Below are 21,540 nucleotides of genomic sequence, written 5' to 3'. Positions count from 1 at the left end.
ATCATAGTACACATCGCCATGTATGTATCATAGCACACATCACCATGTATCTATCATAGTACAATTACTTTGTATGTATCATAGTACACGTGACCATGTATGTATCAAAGTACCATCACCGTGTATGTATCATATAGTACACATCACCAAGTATGTATTATAGCACACATGTCCATGTATGTATCATAGCACCGATCTCCATGTATGTATCATAGCACACATCCCCATGTATGTATTATAGTACACATCACCATCCATTTATGTATCATAGTACATATCTGATCATAGTACACATATCATATGTACACATCACCAATCTCCATGTATATATCATCGTACCATCACCTTGTATGTATCATAGTACACATTCCCATGTATGTATCATAGTACACATCACGATGTATATGTCATCATACACATCTCCATGTATGTATCATAGTACATATCTCCTAGTATGTATCATAGTACATATCACCATGTGTGTATCATAGTACACATCACCATGCATGTATCATAGTACCATTACCTTGTATGTATCATCGTACATATCACCATGTATGTATCATAGTACCATCACCTTGCATGTATCATAGAACACATCCTCATGTATGAATCATAGTACACATCAACATGTTTGTATCATAGTACACATCAACGTGCATGTAACATAGTTCCCATCTCCATGTTTGTATCATAGTACACATCACCTTGTATGTATCATAGTACACATCACCATGTATGCATCATAGTACACATCACTATGTTTGTATCATAGTACACATCACCATGTATGTATCATAGTACCATTACCTTGTATGTATCATAGAACACATCCTCATGTATGAATCATAGTACACATCACCATGTTTGTATCATAGTACACATCAACGTGCATGTAACATAGTTCCCATCTCCATGTTTGTATCATAGTACACATCACCTTGTATGTATCATAGTACACATCACCATGTATGTATCATAGTACCATTACCTTGTATGTATCATAGTACACTTCACCATGTATGTATCATAGTACACATCACCATGTATGTATCATAGTACCATTACCTTGTATGTATCATAGTACACTTCACCATGTATGTATCATTGTACCATCACCTTGTATGTATCATAGTACACATCGTCATGTATGTATTATAGTACACATGTCCATGTATGTATTATAGTACACATCACCTTGTATGTATCATAGCACACATCACCATGTGGATATCATAGTACACTTCCCCATGTATGTATCATAGTACACATCACCATGTATGTATCATAGTACAAATCACCATGTATCTATCATAGTACACATCACCATGTATGTATCATAGTACACATCACCGTGCATGTATCATATTTCCCATCTCCATATTTGTATCATATTAAACATCACCCTGTATGTATCATAGTACCATCCCCATGTATGAATCATAGTACAAATCACCCTGTATCTATCATAGTACACATCACCATGTATGTATGATAGTACACATCACCATGCATGTATCATAGTTCCCCTCTTCATGTTTGTATCATAGTACCATCCCCATATATGAATCATAGTACAAATCACCATGTATCTATCATAGTACACATTACCATGTATGTATGATAGTACACATCACCATGCATGTATCATACCTCCCATCTCCATGTTTGTATCATAGTACACATCACCATGTATGTATCATAGTACACAACACCATGTATTTATCATAGTACACATCACCAAGTATATATCATAGTACACATCACCAAGTATATATCATAGTACACATGTCTATGTATGTATCATAGTATATATCATCATGTATGTATCATAGTACACATCACCATGTATATATCATAGCACACATCTCCATGTATGTATCATAGTATATATCACCATGTATGTATCCTAGTATATATCACCATGTATGTATCATTTTACACATCATCATGTATGTATCATAGTACCATCACCTTGTATGTATCATAATACACATCCCCATGTATGTATTACAGTACACATAGCGATGTATATATCATAGTACACATCGCTATGTATGTATCATAGTACACATATCCATGTATGTATCATAGTACACAACACCATGTATCTATCATAGTACACATCACCAAGTATGTATCAAAGTACACATCACCAAATATGTATCATAGTACCATTACGTTGTATGTATCATAGCACACATCACCATGTATGTATCATAGTACCATCACCTTGTATGTATCATAGTACACATCACTATGTATGTATTATAGCACACTTGTCCATGTATGTATTATAGTACACATCACCATGTATATATCATAGTACACTTCCCATGTATATATACATATATCATATTACACATCACCTTGTATGTATCATAGCACACATCCCCATGTATGTATCATAGCACATCGTCACCATGTATGTATCATAATACATCTCCATGTATGTATCATAGTACACTCCCCCATGTATGTATCATAGTACACATCATCATGTATATATCATTTTACACATCACCTTGTATGTATCATAGTACACATCCCCATGTATGTATCATAGTACACGTCACCATGTATGTATCATAGTACCATCCCCATGTATGTATCATAGTACACATCACCATGTATGTATCATAGTACACATCACTATGTTTGTATTATAGTACACATCACAATGTATGTATCATAGTACACATCACCATGTTTGTATCATAGTACACATCACCATGTATGTATCATAGTACCATTACCTTGTATGTATCATAGTACACTTCACCATGTATGTATCGTAGTACCATCACCTTGTATGCATCATAGTACACATCCTCATGTATGTATTATAGTACACATGTCCATGTATGTATCATAGTACATATCACCATGTATGTATCATTGTACACATCACCATGTATGTATCAAAGTACCATCACCTTCTATGTATCATGGTAGACATCCCAATGGATGTATTATAGTACACATCACGATGTATATATCATACTACACATCTCCATGTATATTTCATAGTACACATCTCCAATTATGTATCATAGTACACATCGCCATGTATGTATCATAGCACACATCACCATGTATCTATCATAGTACAATTACTTTGTATGTATCATAGTACACATGACCATGTATGTATCAAAGTACCATCACCGTGTATGTATCATATCATCACCAAGCACACATCACAAGTATGTATGTATCATAGCACCGATGTCCATGTATGTATCATAGCACACATCCCCATCTCCATGTATGTATCATAGTACACATTCCCATGTATGTATCATAGTACACATCACGATGTATATGTCATCATACACATCTCCATGTATGTATCATAGTACATATCTCCTAGTATGTATCATAGTACATATCACCATGTGTGTATCATAGTACACATCACCATGCATGTATCATAGTACCATTACCTTGTATGTATCATAGAACACATCCTCATGTATGAATCATAGTACACATCACCATGTTTGTATCATAGTACACATCAACGTGCATGTAACATAGTTCCCATCTCCATGTTTGTATCATAGTACACATCACCTTGTATGTATCATAGTACACATCACCATGTATGTATCATAGTACCATTACCTTGTATGTATCATAGTACACTTCACCATGTATGTATCATAGTACACATCACCATGTATGTATCATAGTACCATTACCTTGTATGTATCATAATACACTTCACCATGTATGTATCATTGTACCATCACCTTGTATGTATCATAGTACACATCCTCATGTATGTATTATAGTACACATGTCCATGTATGTATTATAGTACACATCACCTTGTATGTATCATAGCACAGATCACCATGTGGATATCATAGTACACTTCCCCATGTATGTATCATAGTACACATCACCATGTATGTATCATAGTACAAATCACCATGTATCTATCATAGTACACATCACCATGTATGTATCATAGTACACATCACCGTGCATGTATCATATTTCCCATCTCCATATTTGTATCATATTACACATCACCCTGTATGTATCATAGTACCATCCCCATGTATGAATCATAGTACAAATCACCCTGTATCTATCATAGTACACATCACCATGTATGTATGATAGTACACATCACCATGCATGTATCATAGTTCCCCTCTTCATGTTTGTATCATAGTACCATCCCCATGTATGAATCATAGTACAAATCACCATGTATCTATCATAGTACACATTACCATGTATGTATGATAGTTCACATCACCATGCATGTATCATAGCTCCCATCTCCATGTTTGTATCATAGTACACATCACCATGTATGTATCATAGTACACAACACCATGTATTTATCATAGTACACATCACCAAGTATATATCATAGTACACATCACCAAGTATATATCATAGTACACATGTCTATGTATGTATCATAGTATATATCATCATGTATGTATCATAGTACACATCACCATGTATATATCATAGCACACATCTCCATGTATGTATCATAGTATATATCACCATGTATGTATCCTAGTATATATCACCATGTATGTATCATTTTACACATCATCATGTATGTATCATAGTACCATCACCTTGTATGTATCATAATACACATCCCCATGTATGTATTACAGTACACATAGCGATGTATATATCATAGTACACATCGCTATGTATGTATCATAGTACACATATCCATGTATGTATCATAGTACACAACACCATGTATATATCATAGCACACATCTCCATGTATGTATCATAGTATATATCACCATGTATGTATCCTAGTATATATCACCATGTATGTATCATTTTACACATCATCATGTATGTATCATAGTACCATCACCTTGTATGTATCATAATACACATCCCCATGTATGTATTACAGTACACATAGCGATGTATATATCATAGTACACATCGCTATGTATGTATCATAGTACACATATCCATGTATGTATCATAGTACACAACACCATGTATCTATCATAGTACACATCACCAAGTATGTATCAAAGTACACATCACCATATATGTATCATAGTACCATTACGTTGTATGTATCATAGTACACATCACCATGTATGTATCATAGTACCATCACCTTGTATGTATCATAGTACACATCACTATGTATGTATTATAGTACACTTGTCCATGTATGTATTATAGTACACATCACCATGTATATATCATAGTACACTTCCCCATGTATATATCATATTACTCATCACCTTGTATGTATCATAGTACACATCCCCATGTATGTATCATAGTACACGTCACCATGTATGTATCATAATACACATCTCCATGTATGTATCATAGTACACTTCCCCATGTATGTATCATAGTACACATCATCATGTATGTATCATTTTACACATCACCTTGTATGTATCATAGTACACATCCCCATGTATGTATCATAGTACACGTCACCATGTATGTATCATAGTACCATCCCCATGTATGTATCATAGTACACATCACCATGTATGTATCATAGTACACATCACTGTGTTTGTATTATAGTACACATCACAATGTATGTATCATAGTACACATCACCATGTTTGTATCATAGTACACATCACCATGTATGTATCATAGTACCATTACCTTGTATGTATCATAGTACACTTCACCATGTATGTATCATAGTACCATCACCTTGTATGTATCATAGTACACATCACCATGTATGTATTATAGTACACATGTCCATGTATGTATTATAGTACACTTGACCGTGTATATATAATAGTACACATCTCCATGTGGGTATCATAGTACACTTCCCCATGTATGTATCATAGTACACATCACCATGTATGTATCATTTTACACATCACCTTGTATGTATCATAGTAAATTAACAGTAAATATACTTACGTTTGCCACTGGAACTAAAGGCAGACGAGGGCAGCGTCGGATGAACTTGGTAACATCCTCGTTGTTCTTGTAGTCTGTTTGGAGGCCACACACAATGGGAAAAATGAAAGTAACATCCTTTCCAAGCGGCAGAAAACTCGCGTAACTTTGCCTGTGAAAATTATACTACCTCTTGAAACTTGATGGTATTTATACAATATGTAACACAGGTAAGTGTACTGTATGGTACTGATTGAGTGAACAAATTAATCAGTATCATTATAATCTCAGTGAGCTAAACTCAGTAAATGAACTCAGTAAATTCAAATCATATTTCACAACATAGTTCAGAATTTTACAGTACCCAGTGACGTAACCCCTCATAACAACACCAACACAACAATCAAGGAGATACTACTGCAACAACAAACTTCTACTTACGGGAATACCTCACCTGGAATATTGCTGAGTGCGGCGTTAAACAACAAACAAAACATAACCAAATTGGATCCTTGTCGACACGTACTGTTTTTATTCTTCCTGATGTTGTTTCAGGTCAAACAGGATAGAAATTTACGCTGGCGTGCACAGTTACAAAGTGGCCTTCACGTCGTCAGCGGGTGGACCTTCTGACGTGTTTCTTTTAACGATGAATAATCGAGACCTTTTTATGATCAGATCGACATCAAGTTCTGTAGTGAATTCTGTTCATCGTTGAAGTCATGACCCGGGCAGCGATAATCACAAGGTGGCTCTTTACGATAGGACTTATTTCAGTCGGTAAGTTATCTATTGTGACATAACAACGAGTTGCGTTTTTCGCGACCATGACCTCTGCTCTGTTTCACCAAGTATACGATTGTGATGAAGAACGTATTCCTCATACCAAATAACATATTTTCGCTTTTGATAATACTCGAATTATTTGTTCATTTTTTGTCATGTTCCCCATTTTGTCGTTGACAATGTTCACACGCAGGACTGTTATCAAGTCGATGACACACCCAGCTAGGTCGCCAGGTTTTATAACCAGTCCGGCGAGTCACTGCAGTGCAGACACTTGTTAAAGCCTGACGCCTGCCTTACACGGAAGTACGTCGGCTGTACCCAATGACCTGCTGTAACTCACTGATAGTGTAGAAGGGCAGGAAGCTAGGTCATTCTCTTAGGTCATACAGAGGCCCAACTGAGTCTAAGGTCCGTGGAGTCGAGTCGAGATATTTGGGCAATTACCTTAGCGTGAAACGTAAAATCAGTGCGACCAATTTGTCAAACACAGCTTTTCATTTGTACATTTATACTGAGTTTTCTTGGCCCAGTTGCCCTGTTCTGTAACAGTTATGAATTATACCTACAATTTATAGCATATAAAGTGATATATATCGAGTGAGTGAAGAAATGCAACACTATCACAGTAGAGGAAGGTAGGCCAGGTAAATGGTCTGTTGACTGCATGAGCAACTAAACTGATGTACCAAAAGGTACACACCTGGTGTTTGGGGAATATGAAAACCTATGTATAAACTTTTGTCCTTACGCCCAAGGTGTGAAATTTCAACATTACTTACTGGTGTTTTCCTATTATGGAAGCAAAACTGTGTCATCTAACCCACTACAAGTAAATGGATAGGTTAAATCTGGTGGTGTGTGATCCTGTGCATAGAGCCCTAATCACAAATCAGTTGAAGTTAAGCAGCGTTGATCGCGGAGGGTCCTTGGATCGGTGGCCGTGTTTCTCAGCTATATATAGACTTATGATAGTTTCTAGGACTGCTGTCCTGCCCCACAACAAAGCAAACGTTACACATATGGTCTATTTGTTCAAAAACTGCCTCTGTTCATCCAATATTTAGCAAGTGCCTCACAGGCAGGTTTGGATGTAACGAGTCAGCGCACTGAGCGCGCACAAGTGATTTGATACATACGCTTTATAAATAGCCAATATCATATTAACAGCCTAATTTTGGAGACTGTCAGATGTAAAGAGAGATGAGGTTCTGCTGTTACTTGAAGTACAAATCTAAATAGAATGTTCGTCCCTTTTCTTGGGTTTTACACTTTTAAGTGTTCAATATAAAGGCAGGGCAACTGTCACGGTGTTTTTAACAGTTAAATTACAAACATTTTCTTTCCAGGTATTTCTCATGTGTATGGATTAACACTGACAGCAAAAGATGAGACGGGGACTATAGGACCCCACCGTGTGACTGTCAAGTGTGACTATGTCGTGGATCCAGGAGAAACACTTTTTTCAATAACCATGAGTAGGAAGATAGCTACAGACCCAGGTTTCACAGACATTACAGTGTTCAGACCATGTGCAAGCTCATCACTCTATGATCCATGTGTTACACAGAATTTTAGAGATCGGACAACTCTCATCTTATCCAATGGTTCCACAAGTGTGCGATTTGATCGTGTTAAGTGTGGGGATGAGGCACCTTACAAGTGTATTGATGCTTACCAAACAGTTGCTGCCGAGGCTGCTTCAGAAGAAGCTGACATGAATCTTCTTTTGCTGGGTAAGTGAATTTTATCAACATCACCTTGAAACGTTAAGTAATTACTGTGGGTAAAATGCTACACTGCTCCACTGGGTTCATCATGAGCTTTTATGCAACAGTGGTCGGGTTCGCTGACTTGGTTGACACATGTCAAAGTATCCCAAATGCGTAGGACGATGTTCATGATGTTGATCACTGGATTGTCTGTTCCAGATTCGATTATTTACAGTCCGCCGCCATATAGCTGGAATATTTCTGAGTGCGGCGTAAAACTAAACGCACTCACTCACTCGTTAAACAATACAAATATTTATTTTACACCTTTTGAGATATTTATAAAGGATCTATATTTGTAGTTGTGTCGTCGATCTAACTTATTACTCAGGTGAAACACATATATGCAGTCACTGCATCCATTCCAACTATTATCTATTCAACCCTATTGCGAATAATTACTGCACCCGTCCATTTCAGATGACGTTTGTACTAAAACTTGTATATATATATATCGCATTTAAGTAACTCTTGCCAGTTATATATGATAATCGGATTCGTCAGTGATCTATACACGTTTTGAACTGCGACACATTTTTGATAGTCAGGGCGAATATGTTTCTGACATCACTGTGCCCTGGGCTTAATAGTGGGCACTACAATCGTGAAAGAGGACATGAGATGTAGCGATTTGGGTTGATCCAGCATTTAAAAGTCAAATTCGAACCGTGTATTTGGCAGTCGTGTTGACTTCTATACTGAAATACACGTGTTGGTATCCTTAAAAACAAAAGGACGTCCGAATAGGCGCGGAACTGGTACCACATGTAGCATTGTTCTGTATAATAGCAGGAAAACGCTCATTCCATCTAACGCTGCACTCTGTTGTGCCGCTTAAGGAAGTCAGAGTAAACCTGGATTCGTCTAAAACATTAGACTTGCCAACCACGATTGGTCCAGCGCTACTGCTCTTGACACCAACGAAATCTTGTAGCAATGTGCCGGTCAGTTAAACGTAGGACAACACGTGGACGTCGGGTATGCAGGTTCCATCTATGTTGCCGATTACGAATCGCCTGTCCACTCACTCTAATCCTTGTAGCTCTGTCAATGATATCTTCAATTTGAAGGGACCTTTGACCACAGTTCAGTTACACAGTCGATATGTTGAAGGACCTTGGTTGACCAGATCGACGTCTGTCATCAACGTTTACGTCAAGAGGTCGTTCCACAATGCACTGTCCCGTTCCAACATCCAACATGTCGATTGTACGTTCCTAACGAGACAGACTCTGCATGTGAAACAAGCTGCACAAAGGCCGAAAACGTTTAATTAAGTTTAAAACAATAGCAGAACAACTTTCAATCTGGTTTGCATGAGTGAAATGTACAGCAACACACCAACACGTTTCACTGTGAATCTCCAACTTTGTTCTGTGCACATCATCTAAAACGAAACTGACATGTTTAGCACCGGCTACACAGAAGGACAGCAGGTTGAGTTCCGGTGCCAGGGGCTGTTGGAGCTGTTGCGAGCTGTACCGGTTCCGGTACCGTGACAACACACCAGTGGACATCACAAGTCTGCCCAGACTAAATCCTCCCTATCAAGTTCAGGAACTTGCATCTCTGAACAGAATAAGTCAGGTCACTCTGAATGTCAGCAGACTGGACAATGGGATGACCATCCAATGTGCTGCAAACCACTCTACACTCACAAAAGCCTACGGGATTCGAGAGACATGCAACTCTTGGGCAAAGTCTTGTCGGCAAACTGACACCATCACAGTTTTCTGTAAGTAAATATATCAAGAAGGGGCTTATGTCTATTTTACTTCACCAAGTAATGTATGTGACTCGCGATCTCCAGACAAGTTCAATGTTTTTAACTGTTGTTTTGAAACCAGCCAGCTGGCGTGCTTTTGATAAGACTTTGTCATGTGATGTGAACGTTAATTTAAAACGAATAAAAACGAATGTACACTTTCACTTTCAATTTGCGTAGAGTTGAACTATCAGGAATTTGTCTTCAGCAACTCATGCTTGTCTAAAGAGGCGACAGACTTTTCCTCTGTGACCCATAAAGATCCGGATTAGGATAGGTCTTCAGCAACCCAAGAGGCAACAGAGGCGACTAACGGGTTTTGGTGGTCAGGCTCGCTGACTTGGTTGATTTAGTCTTTGCATAAGATCTATATTTATACTGTTGATGACGAGATTGTCTGGTCCAGACTCAGTTATTTGCAGCCAATATAGTTGAATATTGCTAGCAGTGGCGTTAAACAGCAAAAAAACCAAAATGTTTAAGCTCAATCGATGTCGTCCATGCCTGCTTGGTTTAAGTTGTACCTTAGCGGTCCCTGTATAATAACACAGGTGTTTGCCAGAATAACGCTGTTACCAACCCACCAGCAACCTACACCTGGCAGAAAGAAGGAGATGATAATTTTACATCACCTGGCGATGAATTAACGCTTTCTAATCGCCAAATTGAAGACTCAGGAACATACACATTTTCTGCCACCAATGTTGTTGGTGGCATGACGTACAATGCACCAAAGTCCCTCAAAGTCAATGTTGGTGAGAACAGATGACTGTTTTTCTTATATATTTGATGATATCAGATCTACACCCATGTGCCTAAGATAAGAACCTATTGGAAGATCATGATTAGTCTGGACAAAGTTATATTCCTACTAATTAGACAGACAAATGTGCCTAGGGTTTAGAGGTCTGTGGAACTTTTCAGTATATGACAGAAACCTTTTGAAAGTGTTTGTTTCCACAGCATTGTAGACGTCTGAAACTATATATCCAGGTACTCAGAGTTAATACTGTTGTGTATGTATCCTGCTTGTATTGTGGTTAATAGTAATAGTCAGGATCAATTTGCGATCGGAGCTTTGAGCCACTTTTTCCAAACATGTCATATAATCATATTTTGAAGTTTATTACTTGCTGAAGTAATTAAATCAGTTATTTATTTTCAACTACAAATGAGATTGTAGCAGCCACCCAGTGTTAGAGCCGAGGCTTTAAAGTGCTAAATAGCAAGATGAATAAGGTACTGATATGGCAGATATATCTGAAGTTGTGGTAGGAATGACTTGTATATCTTTGCACGAGCATGATCATCTAACTGTGACTGAACTAATGCATGTATTCCTCTCTGTCTGTCTCTCTCTTCACCAACATCTGCAGTTGCTACAACCACATTCCCTCCCACTACAAAAACCACGAGTACACAAACACCTTCTCCTGGAAGTAATGACGCTGTTAAACCAGAAGCTCCAGGTATGTTGACCTGTTAACTGTAGTAATATGTCAGTCACATGTCTGTCATGTTTCTTCATGTCAGGTCTGTCATGCGATGTTCTGTGACGATATACTTCTGTCATGTGACATTATATCTATCATATGATGTGCTGTAGCTACACCTCTGTCATGCGATGAGCTGTGACGATATACTTCTGTCATGTGACATTATATCTATCATATGATGTGCTGTAACTACACATCCGTCATGCGATGTGCTGTGACTATACTGTTTTCTATAATTTCGATTGTACTATGACTGTGACTCCGTCGTGTTATGTACTGTGACCTGTTTGTGGTCACAACTTAATCGTTAATTAAAAGAAGTTTTACATCTTTGCACGGGCACGCTCATATTTCGGTTATGTTTTATTTTAACTTTGTATGTTTTATTTTTTTATACGTTGAACGTATTATCCAAACAAAAATGTTGGACTTTCAAATTCTATTTCAGATTCAGCTTCATGATGCAATATATTACTTATGTTATTTACATGTTTACATTGTATTTCAGTTCTCATGACATCTTTCTTTCAATCATCCCATCCACAGGAAAATATTGCCACTCCAAAAATATCATTTCATTCGCCATTTTTCGCCCTGTCACCCATTCCAGCGAGAAATGAAAATCTCGCAACTGCAAACATTGTGATGACACAGACACAGTTATAACTTCTTGATGATACCAAGATTTAGTCGTGTATTTCCTTATAACCTTGCATGTACTTCTGTTACCTATTATTATTGTCAACAATATACACAATCTACTGTTTGTGTCAGTTTTTGTTTTCCTTTACAGTAGTTCACTGTATATAATGTATGTCATTTTATATGACCGTTTCTTGTTCTCAGTAACAAGCAGTTGAAACTTCAAACAATCATGGTAACTTTGCTTTGATGTCTAATATTTTGTAGGTAACACCGCTAGAAGGAGAACATTTGCTGCACAGCCTTGATGTGTGTGACGTATTTTATGTTCTCAGATACGCTCAGTGACACTGACGCCGTTGTCAGCTCCAACCTTGCAGGAGGCACACACCTGAATTACACCTAGAATTTAACCTTCACGTTTGTCCTTTCTACTGTAGTTGAAAATTGTTCAATATTTATCTAAGATTTTCCACAGCATTTTTGCTTTTGAGTTTATTTATATGAATAAAGAAGAAATCACATAAAAATAAGTACAGAATGGTGTGTACAAATCAGGATGTGAAATATTCTCCATGACATTGTTGTAAAATAATTTATTTTATAATTTATATCAGATTCGAGTGGCTTCTATAAATGATGGCATATAGTGCTCAAAGGAAAGTATACACTATGTTTGACCAAACGTGAAAATACAATAAAAGCATATATAAACATCTGTTTAATTTCAGTAGACCATTTACTGTATAAATGTACATGATGTCATTTCATACAATGCCGGAAGAACCGTTTGAAAGACACGTGGTATCATAGTCTGAACTTTTGCACCAATCAACAGAGATTTTTTCTGCAAAATGTCAGCAAATGTTGAATCAATAGTGAGTTGGCTTCAATACAGGCCCAAACACATTGATGACGTAAGACGACCAATGACGTCAGGCGTGATCCGTTGACATTCCTGTGAGAGACATTCTTTCAGTTGTTGAACGGTGACAGGTGTCGTGAGAAGACTTCTGATTTGTCGATACAGGTAGTCCCATATTTGTTCTTTCGGATTCACGTCGGAAGAACATGATGGTCACGGCAAAACAACGATGTTCACGTTATGGAGAATAAACGGCAAAATGCGAGAATTCAGGTTGCCATGAATAATCACAAGTCTCGCTTTGAGATAGCCGCAGATCGCCACCCACACCATCACGCCTCCGGATCCAAACGGTCAAACGTGCTGAAAGCAATTCTACACACGTTCACCTACCCATCTGTAAACACGAGCCCGGGCGGTGAACATCACACGTCGCCAATCACGCATCGGCCAACGTCGAACTCACCTGGCCCATGTCAGTCGACGACGTCAGTTTTGAAGAGTCAGATGCTCTTCACGGTAGGGTCGACGTGCTCGAATACCATGTTCTTATAGTCGCCGGTACACTGTATGTCGAGTGATATGGTGTCCCAATTGACGTCGCTGCCGTTGACGTCGCCGTAGGAAATCATTTTCTCAGATGAATTGTCCGGATGTTGCGATCATCACTCCTAGACCTGGCTGAGGTATTGCTTGTTTGTCTGATGACAGTTGCTCGGGTGCAGCCAAAGATACTGGCAATGACGGTGTGGTTAGCTCCTTGCTGGGCCATTCCGACAGTTCTCTCACTCATTCGATTTGCCTCAAACGTGGCATATTCTTTGTGTTCATTTTACTACTGTGTTACTTACGTGCCGCGTAGGCTGTTTTATACTGTCAGTATGCAAGTGCATTTCGTGTTATATCAGAAAAACTCGTTTTGGAAGTTTTACGACGTTTTGGCGATTTATGAACTTGTTTCGCCATTTGGTCCTGGAAAGGATATGTCTGTACGTGTGTTCCCGGTAAGGATATGTCTGTACGTGTGTTCCCGGTAAGGATCTGTCTGTACGTGTGTTCCCGGTAAGGATATGTCTGTACGTGTGTTCCCGGTAAGGATATGTCTGTACGTGTGTTCCCGGTAAGGATGTGTCTGTACGTGTGTTCCCGGTAAGGATGTGTCTGTACGTGTGTTCCCGGTAAGGATGTGTCTGTACGTGTGTTCCCGGTAAGGATGTGTCTGTACGTGTGTTCCCGGTAAGGATCTGTCTGTACGTGTGTTCCCGGTAAGGATATGTCTGTACGTGTGTTCCCGGTAAGGATGTGTCTGTACGTGTGTTCCCGGTAAGGATCTGTCTGTACGTGTGTTCCCGGTAAGGATCTGTCTGTACGTGTGTTCCCGGTAAGGATGTGTCTGTACGTGTGTTCCCGGTAAGGATATGTCTGTACGTGTTGTCCCGGTAAGGATATGTCTGTACGTGTGTTCCAGGTAAGGATCTGTCTGTACGTGTGTTCCCGGTAAGGATCTGTCTGTACGTGTGTTCCCGGTAAGGATATGTCTGTACGTGTGTTCCCGGTAAGGATGTGTCTGTACGTGTGTTCCCGGTAAGGATATGTCTGTACGTGTGTTCCCGATAAGGATATGTCTGTACGTGTGTTCCCGGTAAGGATATGTCTGTACGTGTGTTCCCGGTAAGGATGTGTCTGTACGTGTGTTCCCGGTAAGGATATGTCTGTACCTGTGTTCCCGGTAAGGATATGTCTGTACGTGTGTTCCCGGTAAGGATATGTCTGTACCTGTGTTCCCGGTAAGGATATGTCTGTACGTGTGTTCCCGATAAGGATGTGTCTGTACGTGTGTTCCCGGTAAGGATATGTCTGTACGTGTGTTCCCGATTAGGATCTGTCTGTACGGGTGTTCCCGGTAAGGATGTGTCTGTACGTGTGTGTTCCCGGTAAGGATGTGTCTGTACGTGTGTTCCCGGTAAGGATGTGTCTGTACGTGTGTTCCCGGTAAGGATCTGTCTGTACGCGTGTTCCCGGTAAGGATGTGTCTGTACGTGTGTTCCCGGTAAGGATGTGTCTGTACGTGTGTTCCCGGTAAGGATATGTCTGTACGTGTGTTCCCGGTAAGGATGTGTCTGTACGTGTTCCCGGTAAGGATATGTTTGTACGTGTGTTCCGATTAGGATCTGTCTGTACGGGTGTTCCCGGTAAGGATGTGTCTGTACGTGTGTTCCCGGTAAGGATGTGTCTGTACGTGTGTTCCCGGTAAGGATGTGTCTGTACGTGTGTTCCCGGTAAGGATCTGTCTGTACGCGTGTTCCCGGTAAGGATATGTCTGTACGTGTGTTCCCGATAAGGATATGTCTGTACGTGTGTTCCCGGTAAGGATATGTCTGTCCGTGTGTTCCCGATAAGGATATGTCTGTACGCGTGTTCCCGGTAAGGATATGTCTGTACGTGTGTTCCCGGTAAGGATGTGTCTGTACGCGTGTTCCCGGTAAGGATGTGTCTTTACGTGTGTTCCCGGTAAGGATATGTCTGTACGCGTGTTCCCGGTAAGGATGTGTCTGTACGCGTGTTCCCGGTAAGGATATGTCTGTACAGGTGTTCCCGGTAAGGATCTGTCTGTACGTGTGTTCCCGGTAAGGATATGTCTGTACGTGTGTTCCCGGTAAGGATGTGTCTGTACGTGTGTTCCCGATAAGGATGTGTATGTACGTGTGTTCCCGGTAAGGATATGTCTGTACGTGTGTTCCCGGTAAGGATCTGTCTGTACGTGTGTTCCCGGTAAGGATGTGTCTGTACGTGTGTTCCCGGTAAGGATCTGTCTGTACGTGTGTTCCCGGTAAGGATCTGTCTGCACGTGTGTTCCCGGAAAGGATGTGTCTGTACGCGTGTTCCCGGTAAGAATGTGTCCGTACGTGTGTTCCCGTTAAGGATGTGTATGTACGTGTAATGTGTTCCGGTAGGGATCTGTCTGTACGTGTGTTCCCGGTAAGGATCTGTCTGTACGTGTGTTCCCGGTAAGGATCTGTCTGTACGTGTGTTCCCGGTAAGGATATGTCTGTACGTGTGTTCCCGGTAAGGATGTGTCTGTACGTGTGTTCCCGGTAAGGATGTGTCTGTACGTGTGTTCCCGGTAAGGATGTGTCTGTACGTGTGTTCCCGGTAAGGATGTGTCTGTACGTGTGTTCCCGGTAAGGATGTGTCTGTACGTGTGTTCCCGATAAGGATGTGTATGTACGTGTGTTCCCGGTAAGGATCTGTCTGTACGTGTGTTCCCGGTAAGGATGTGTCTGTACGTGTGTTACCGGTAAGGATCTGTCTGTACGTGTGTCCCGGTAAGGATGTGTCTGTACGTGTGTTCCCGGTAAGGATCTGTCTGTACGTGTGTGTTCCCGGTAAGGATATGTCTGTACGTGTTGTCCCGGTAAGGATATGTCTGTACGTGTGTTCCCGGTAAGGATGTGCCTGTACGTGTGTTCCCGGTAAGGATATGTCTGTACGTGTTGTCCCGGTAAGGATATGTCTGTACGTGTGTTCCCGGTAAGGATGTGTCTGTACGTGTGTTCCCGGTAAGGACATGTCTGTACGTGTTGTGCCGGTAAGGATATGTCTGTACGTGTGTTCCCGATAAGGATAGGTCTGTACGTGTGTTCCCGTTAAGGATGTGTCTGTACGTGTGTTCCCGGTAAGGATGTGTCTGTACGCGTGTTCCCGGTAAGGATATGTCTGTACGTGTGTTCCCGATAAGGATATGTCTGTACGTGTTCGCGGTAAGGATATGTCTGTACGTGTGTTCACGATAAGGATATGTCTGTAATTGTGTTCCCGGTAAGGATCTGTCTGTACGTGTGTTCCCGGAAAGGATGTGTCTGTACGTGTGTTCCCGGTAAGGATGTATCTGTACGTGTGTTCCCGATAAGGATATGTCTGTACGTGTGTTCCCGGTAAGGATATGTCTGTACGTGTGTTCCCGGTAAGGATATGTCTGTACGTGTGTTCCCGATAAGGATATGTCTGTACGTGTGTTCCCGGTAAGGATATGTCTGTACGTGTGTTCCGGTAAGGATGTGTCTGTACGTGTGTTCCCGGTAAGGATATGTCTGTACCTGTGTTCCCGGTAAGGATATGTCTGTACGTGTGTTCCCGGTAAGGATATGTCTGTACCTGTGTTCCCGGTAAGGATATGTCTGTACGTGTGTTCCCGATAAGGATGTGTCTGTACGTGTGTTCCCGGTAAGGATATGTCTGTACGTGTGTTCCCGATAAGGATCTGTCTGTACGGATGTGTGTTCCCGGTAAGGATGTGTCTGTACGTGTGTTCCCGGTAAGGATGTGTCTGTACGTGTGTTCCCGGTAAGGATGTGTCTGTACGTGTGTTCCCGGTAAGGATATGTCTGTACGCGTGTTCCCGGTAAGGATATGTCTGTACGTGTGTTCCCGATAAGGATATGTCTGTACGTGTGTTCCCGGTAAGGATATGTCTGTACGTGTGTTCCCGGTAAGGATATGTCTGTACGCGTGTTCCCGGTAAGGATATGTCTGTACGCGTGTTCCCGGTAAGGATGTGTCTGTACGCGTGTTCCCGGTAAGGATGTGTCTGTACGCGTGTTCCCGGTAAGGATGTGTCTGTACGCGTGTTCCCGGTAAGGATATGTCTTTACGTGTGTTCCCGGTAAGGATATGTCTGTACGCGTGTTCCCGTAAGGATATGTCTGTACGCGTAAGGATGTTCCCGCGTGTTCCCGGATGTGTCTGTACGCGTGTTCCCGGTAAGGATATGTCTGTACGCGTGTTCCCGGTAAGGATGTGTCTTTACGTGTGTTCCCGGTAAGGATATGTCTGTACGTGTGTTGCTGGTAAGGATATGTCTGTTCGCGTGTTCCCGGTAAGGATGTGTCTTTACGTGTGTTCCCGGTAAGGATATGTATGTACGTGTGTTCCCGGTAAGGATATGTCTGTACGTGTGTTCCCGGTAAGGATGTATCTGTACGCGTGTTCCCGGTAAGGATGTGTCTGTACGCGTGTTCCCGGTAAGGATATGTCTGTACGTGTGTTCCCGGTAAGGATATGTCTGTACGTGTGTTCCCGGTAAGGATATGTCTGTACGCGTGTCACATAGCTCAGTATGGTTTTATCACTATATTTCTATTTTTGTGATTTTTTATGCAACCTTTTGTGGTGTATAGCTTCTTTTGATCACTAGTTTCTATTAACAATATATCCACAACACACATCTTAAAAATGTAGTTTATGTTTTGAATTTAATGCACCATCGTCAACTGATAATGATTATTGTGAGGCGTGTGCATATTACATCCGTCATTTGTTAGTGAGTGAGGGTGTTTAGTTTTACACCGCGTTTTGCTTTTGCAACATTCCAGGATTGTCAAGGCGGGGGACACCAGAAATGTGGCATTTGTTCGATATTAAGTGAAAATCTTAAGATTCAAGTTTTTTTCACTCAGACAATACTGTAGTGGTAGTTGTGTGTGTCGTCTTTGGGTTGTTGCTGATCGCTGGGACTGTGACTGGTGTGGTCATATACAGGAGAAGATGGAACAGGAAGACCTCCGAAGGTACAGAAAACTTATTTCATCATTTCTTTCCTCAGAGAACACAATACTTTCCACACGATGAAGTGAAATCAAGAAGATTTAAAGAGACACTGTCAGCACATTGTGAGCATTTTCAAATATAATGATTACACTTTACTGAGAGTATTTATCAGGTCATGTGTGTAAGAACGAAAGGTTTCATGATAATGGTGGTGTGTGGCCTTGTGTAAAGAGCTCAAGTCCGAAATCCATTAAGCAACGTTGGTCACGGAGATTCCTTTGTAGGGTGACTGTGTTTGGCGGACTGACTTCTGAGACGTTTTGGGGCTTCTGTCCTGTCCCACAACGAATTCGAAGCACACGTAACACACGTCTCCCTCCCTAGTCATGTAAATTTCTTCATAAATTGCCTCTGTTCAACCAGTAGAGAATGGGCACCCTGTGGGACAAGTCATATGTCTGTTAGCATTAACCGGGTAATAATGTGTTAACGCCTCGGGCATGCACTTCAGTCCTGCCCCACAACGAAGCACATGTGCCACATGTGGTCTCACCTTAGGCATGCGATTTGTTTCCAAATTACATCTGTTAACACATCAGTTATGGCTCCTCACAGGGTTATCCGAAGTAATAATGTCCATTAAGTTTCATGCGCTTAGAGCATGCCCGTGCGGCGTGGAATTCAGCGCCATACCCGTGGACCTATTATGATAAGCCAGTCTACTTCATCAGAAATAAATAATTCATACATATTATACAACATTTGTACAGTATTTATTTATCAAATACAGTACTAGTGTGTCAATATGAACTGTTATTTTGCAGAAGTGCTTAGAAAGGCCCTGTACAACACTGCAACATGGAGCGTGTGTCCTACGTGAATATGGAGTCATCAGGAACGACACCACACAGGGGAATTGAATGCTTTGGGACTTACGTACCCTCTCAGGAGGACAATAATTTTACAATACTTCAACCAGTCAGGTTGAGCTCTGACCACAGTAGAGTGGTACTGCGACATGAGCAGTTTGTCATTCGCACCGGCATGCATGAAACTGACGTCCAGGGAAAATGTTAGTTTTTAACCCATAGTATGTGTAAGTTAATGTGGTAATGATGTATGGAGTTGTATGATTAGATATGGATTTAGAAAATGATTATTCCATTTACATCCCAATTTGGTACACACGCTTTTCATCGCTTCCACGTTAACATCGTCGGGGTTAGAAACTTACTTCGAAACGTCAGTGTATCGTAAAAACAAACTGACAGGTGATGTCTTTTAGTGGCATTTAGAAGTTGTACATCGATGTCCAAGATATTTTTATGGATAAAACTTCTTTATAATTTCCCTCACGACGTTTCGAGACCATTTTCGTTTCATCAGGTGAACTGACAGTTGGGACTATGACCAATGAATGAATCAACTGATGAAGGGACCTGGAATGGTCTCGAAACGTCGTGAGGGACATTATAAAGAAGTTTAATCCATAAAAATATGTTGGACAAAACTGACAGTTTTTCTGATATTGGTTGATAACAGATGTTGACATGGACGACCAAGGCCTTTTCACCAGAACGACTAGGTTACAAAACCGTGGTCACAGTTAAATGGGCGATGAGCTTCAGAGGTGATATATATCACAATATGTGAAATTAATACGCGGGAAAGGGGCCATAAAGTGTATCTTCGGATGCATACATTCATTGATCTCATATCATCCAACATTGGTGTAATAGCCAAGTGCATCCCTCCGATTTAACAACTTCGAACTAGTGAGTGAGTTTAGTTTTACGCCGCACTCAGCAATATTCCAGCTATATGGCGGCCGTCTGTAAATAATCGAGTCTGGACCAGACAATCCAGTGATCAACAGCATGAGCCTCGATCTGCGCAGTGGGGAACCGATGACATGTGTCAACCAAGCCAGCGAGCTTGACCACCCGATCCCGTTAGTCGCCTCTTACGACAAGTATGGGCTACTGAAGGCCAATTCTAACCAGGACCTTCACGGGTATTGCGAACTAGAAGTAAAAGAAGACATCAAACAGCCTCGTCCGTTTCACAATTATGCTGAAGGGTTCCAAAGAGTGACCAAAATCTTCCACAAAGACTGTTTGACAACGGGGTGATTAAAGGGGCTTATTGTACTAATATTTGAACTGATCATCACAAGCGACATTATTTAGTTCATCCTTGTTTACATGCAGCCTCTGTGAAGCCAGCTATTCATTTCAGCAGCCAGTCGTCCACTAACATGCAGGTGCCATTTTCGTGTTATTTTCTTTGGCAAATTGTGATTCATGACTACAGTTTTGATTAAATGTGTTTTATTGTTTTGAAGGCATTTTGTTAAGGTGTCAGACTTCTTAACTTGTGGTTCATTCATATATTTTGTCAAGTGTTTGTGTCTAAATAAATTTCTATGGATTATATTCATCGTGTTTGTCGTCTTTTTGACACCCATGAAGATCCGAGTTAGAATTTGTCTCCAGCAACCCATGAGTGTCATATGAGGCGACATACCTGTTCGGGTGGTAAGGCTTTGTTGACACATGTCATCGTATCCCAGTTGATCTCTGGATTATCTGACTCGATTATTTACAGGCCGCTGCCATATGGCCGGAATATTTTTAAGTGCGGCGCAAAGCAACAGATAAACAAATTTCAATGCATACCCCTTAATCCACGAAGCAGGCACAACTGAACCAGTTGTCTAAAGCGTCAAAGTGCACTGACTTTGTGGTCTTTGGCTTTGGTTTTGCGCTTG

The 21,540-nt window shown here is 40.7% G+C and overlaps 1 protein-coding gene and 1 long non-coding RNA gene across 6 annotated transcripts in view; one reads left to right on the top strand and one right to left on the bottom strand.

Moving 5' to 3' along the window:
• The window catches only part of LOC124272653, a 28,539-nt gene extending 22,147 nt beyond the window's left edge, over positions 1-6,392 (bottom strand). For both annotated transcript variants that reach the window (XR_006897390.1, XR_006897389.1), the window contains exons 1-2: positions 6,339-6,392; positions 5,919-6,069 (exon numbers count right to left, since the gene is read on the bottom strand). This is a non-coding gene — a long non-coding RNA (uncharacterized LOC124272653). The remainder of the gene's footprint in view (positions 1-5,918; positions 6,070-6,338) is intronic.
• Positions 6,275-20,666, top strand: LOC124272652. 4 transcript variants are annotated; one of them, XM_046707844.1, is made up of 6 exons: positions 6,576-6,677; positions 8,033-8,419; positions 9,867-10,190; positions 11,597-11,689; positions 18,826-18,892; positions 19,595-20,666. In XM_046707844.1, exons 1-5 carry the CDS (start codon positions 6,620-6,622, stop codon positions 18,849-18,851), a joined length of 888 nt encoding a protein of 295 aa, XP_046563800.1. In that variant the 5' UTR covers positions 6,576-6,619; the 3' UTR covers positions 18,852-18,892; positions 19,595-20,666. The 4 variants fall into 4 exon arrangements, 3 of the variants coding, with proteins under 3 accessions (XP_046563800.1, XP_046563798.1, XP_046563799.1); XM_046707842.1 differs by lacking the exon at positions 18,826-18,892 and adding an exon at positions 18,680-18,790; XM_046707843.1 differs by lacking the exons at positions 18,826-18,892; positions 19,595-20,666 and adding an exon at positions 12,694-13,776.
• Positions 20,667-21,540: the final 874 nt, after the last annotated feature.

Source organism: Haliotis rubra, unplaced genomic scaffold (genome assembly GCF_003918875.1).
Source record: "Haliotis rubra isolate DU_JTF1 unplaced genomic scaffold, ASM391887v1 Scf1711, whole genome shotgun sequence".
Classification (NCBI taxonomy): Eukaryota; Metazoa; Mollusca; class Gastropoda; order Lepetellida; family Haliotidae; genus Haliotis; species Haliotis rubra.
The sequence above is the reverse complement of the archived record's forward strand: the minus strand, read 5'-3'. Positions and strand labels throughout refer to the sequence as shown.

Bases quoted from the DNA above. Each gene is read 5' to 3' on its own strand.
- LOC124272652 (XM_046707842.1), top strand. From the start codon at position 6,620: ATGACCCGGGCAGCGATAATCACAAGGTGGCTCTTTACGATAGGACTT. The intron at 11,690-18,679 runs GTATGTTGACCT...TTTTTCACTCAG, and splicing joins TGTTAAACCAGAAGCTCCAG to ACAATACTGTAGTGGTAGTT. The intron at 18,791-19,594 runs GTACAGAAAACT...GTTATTTTGCAG, and splicing joins GAACAGGAAGACCTCCGAAG to AAGTGCTTAGAAAGGCCCTG.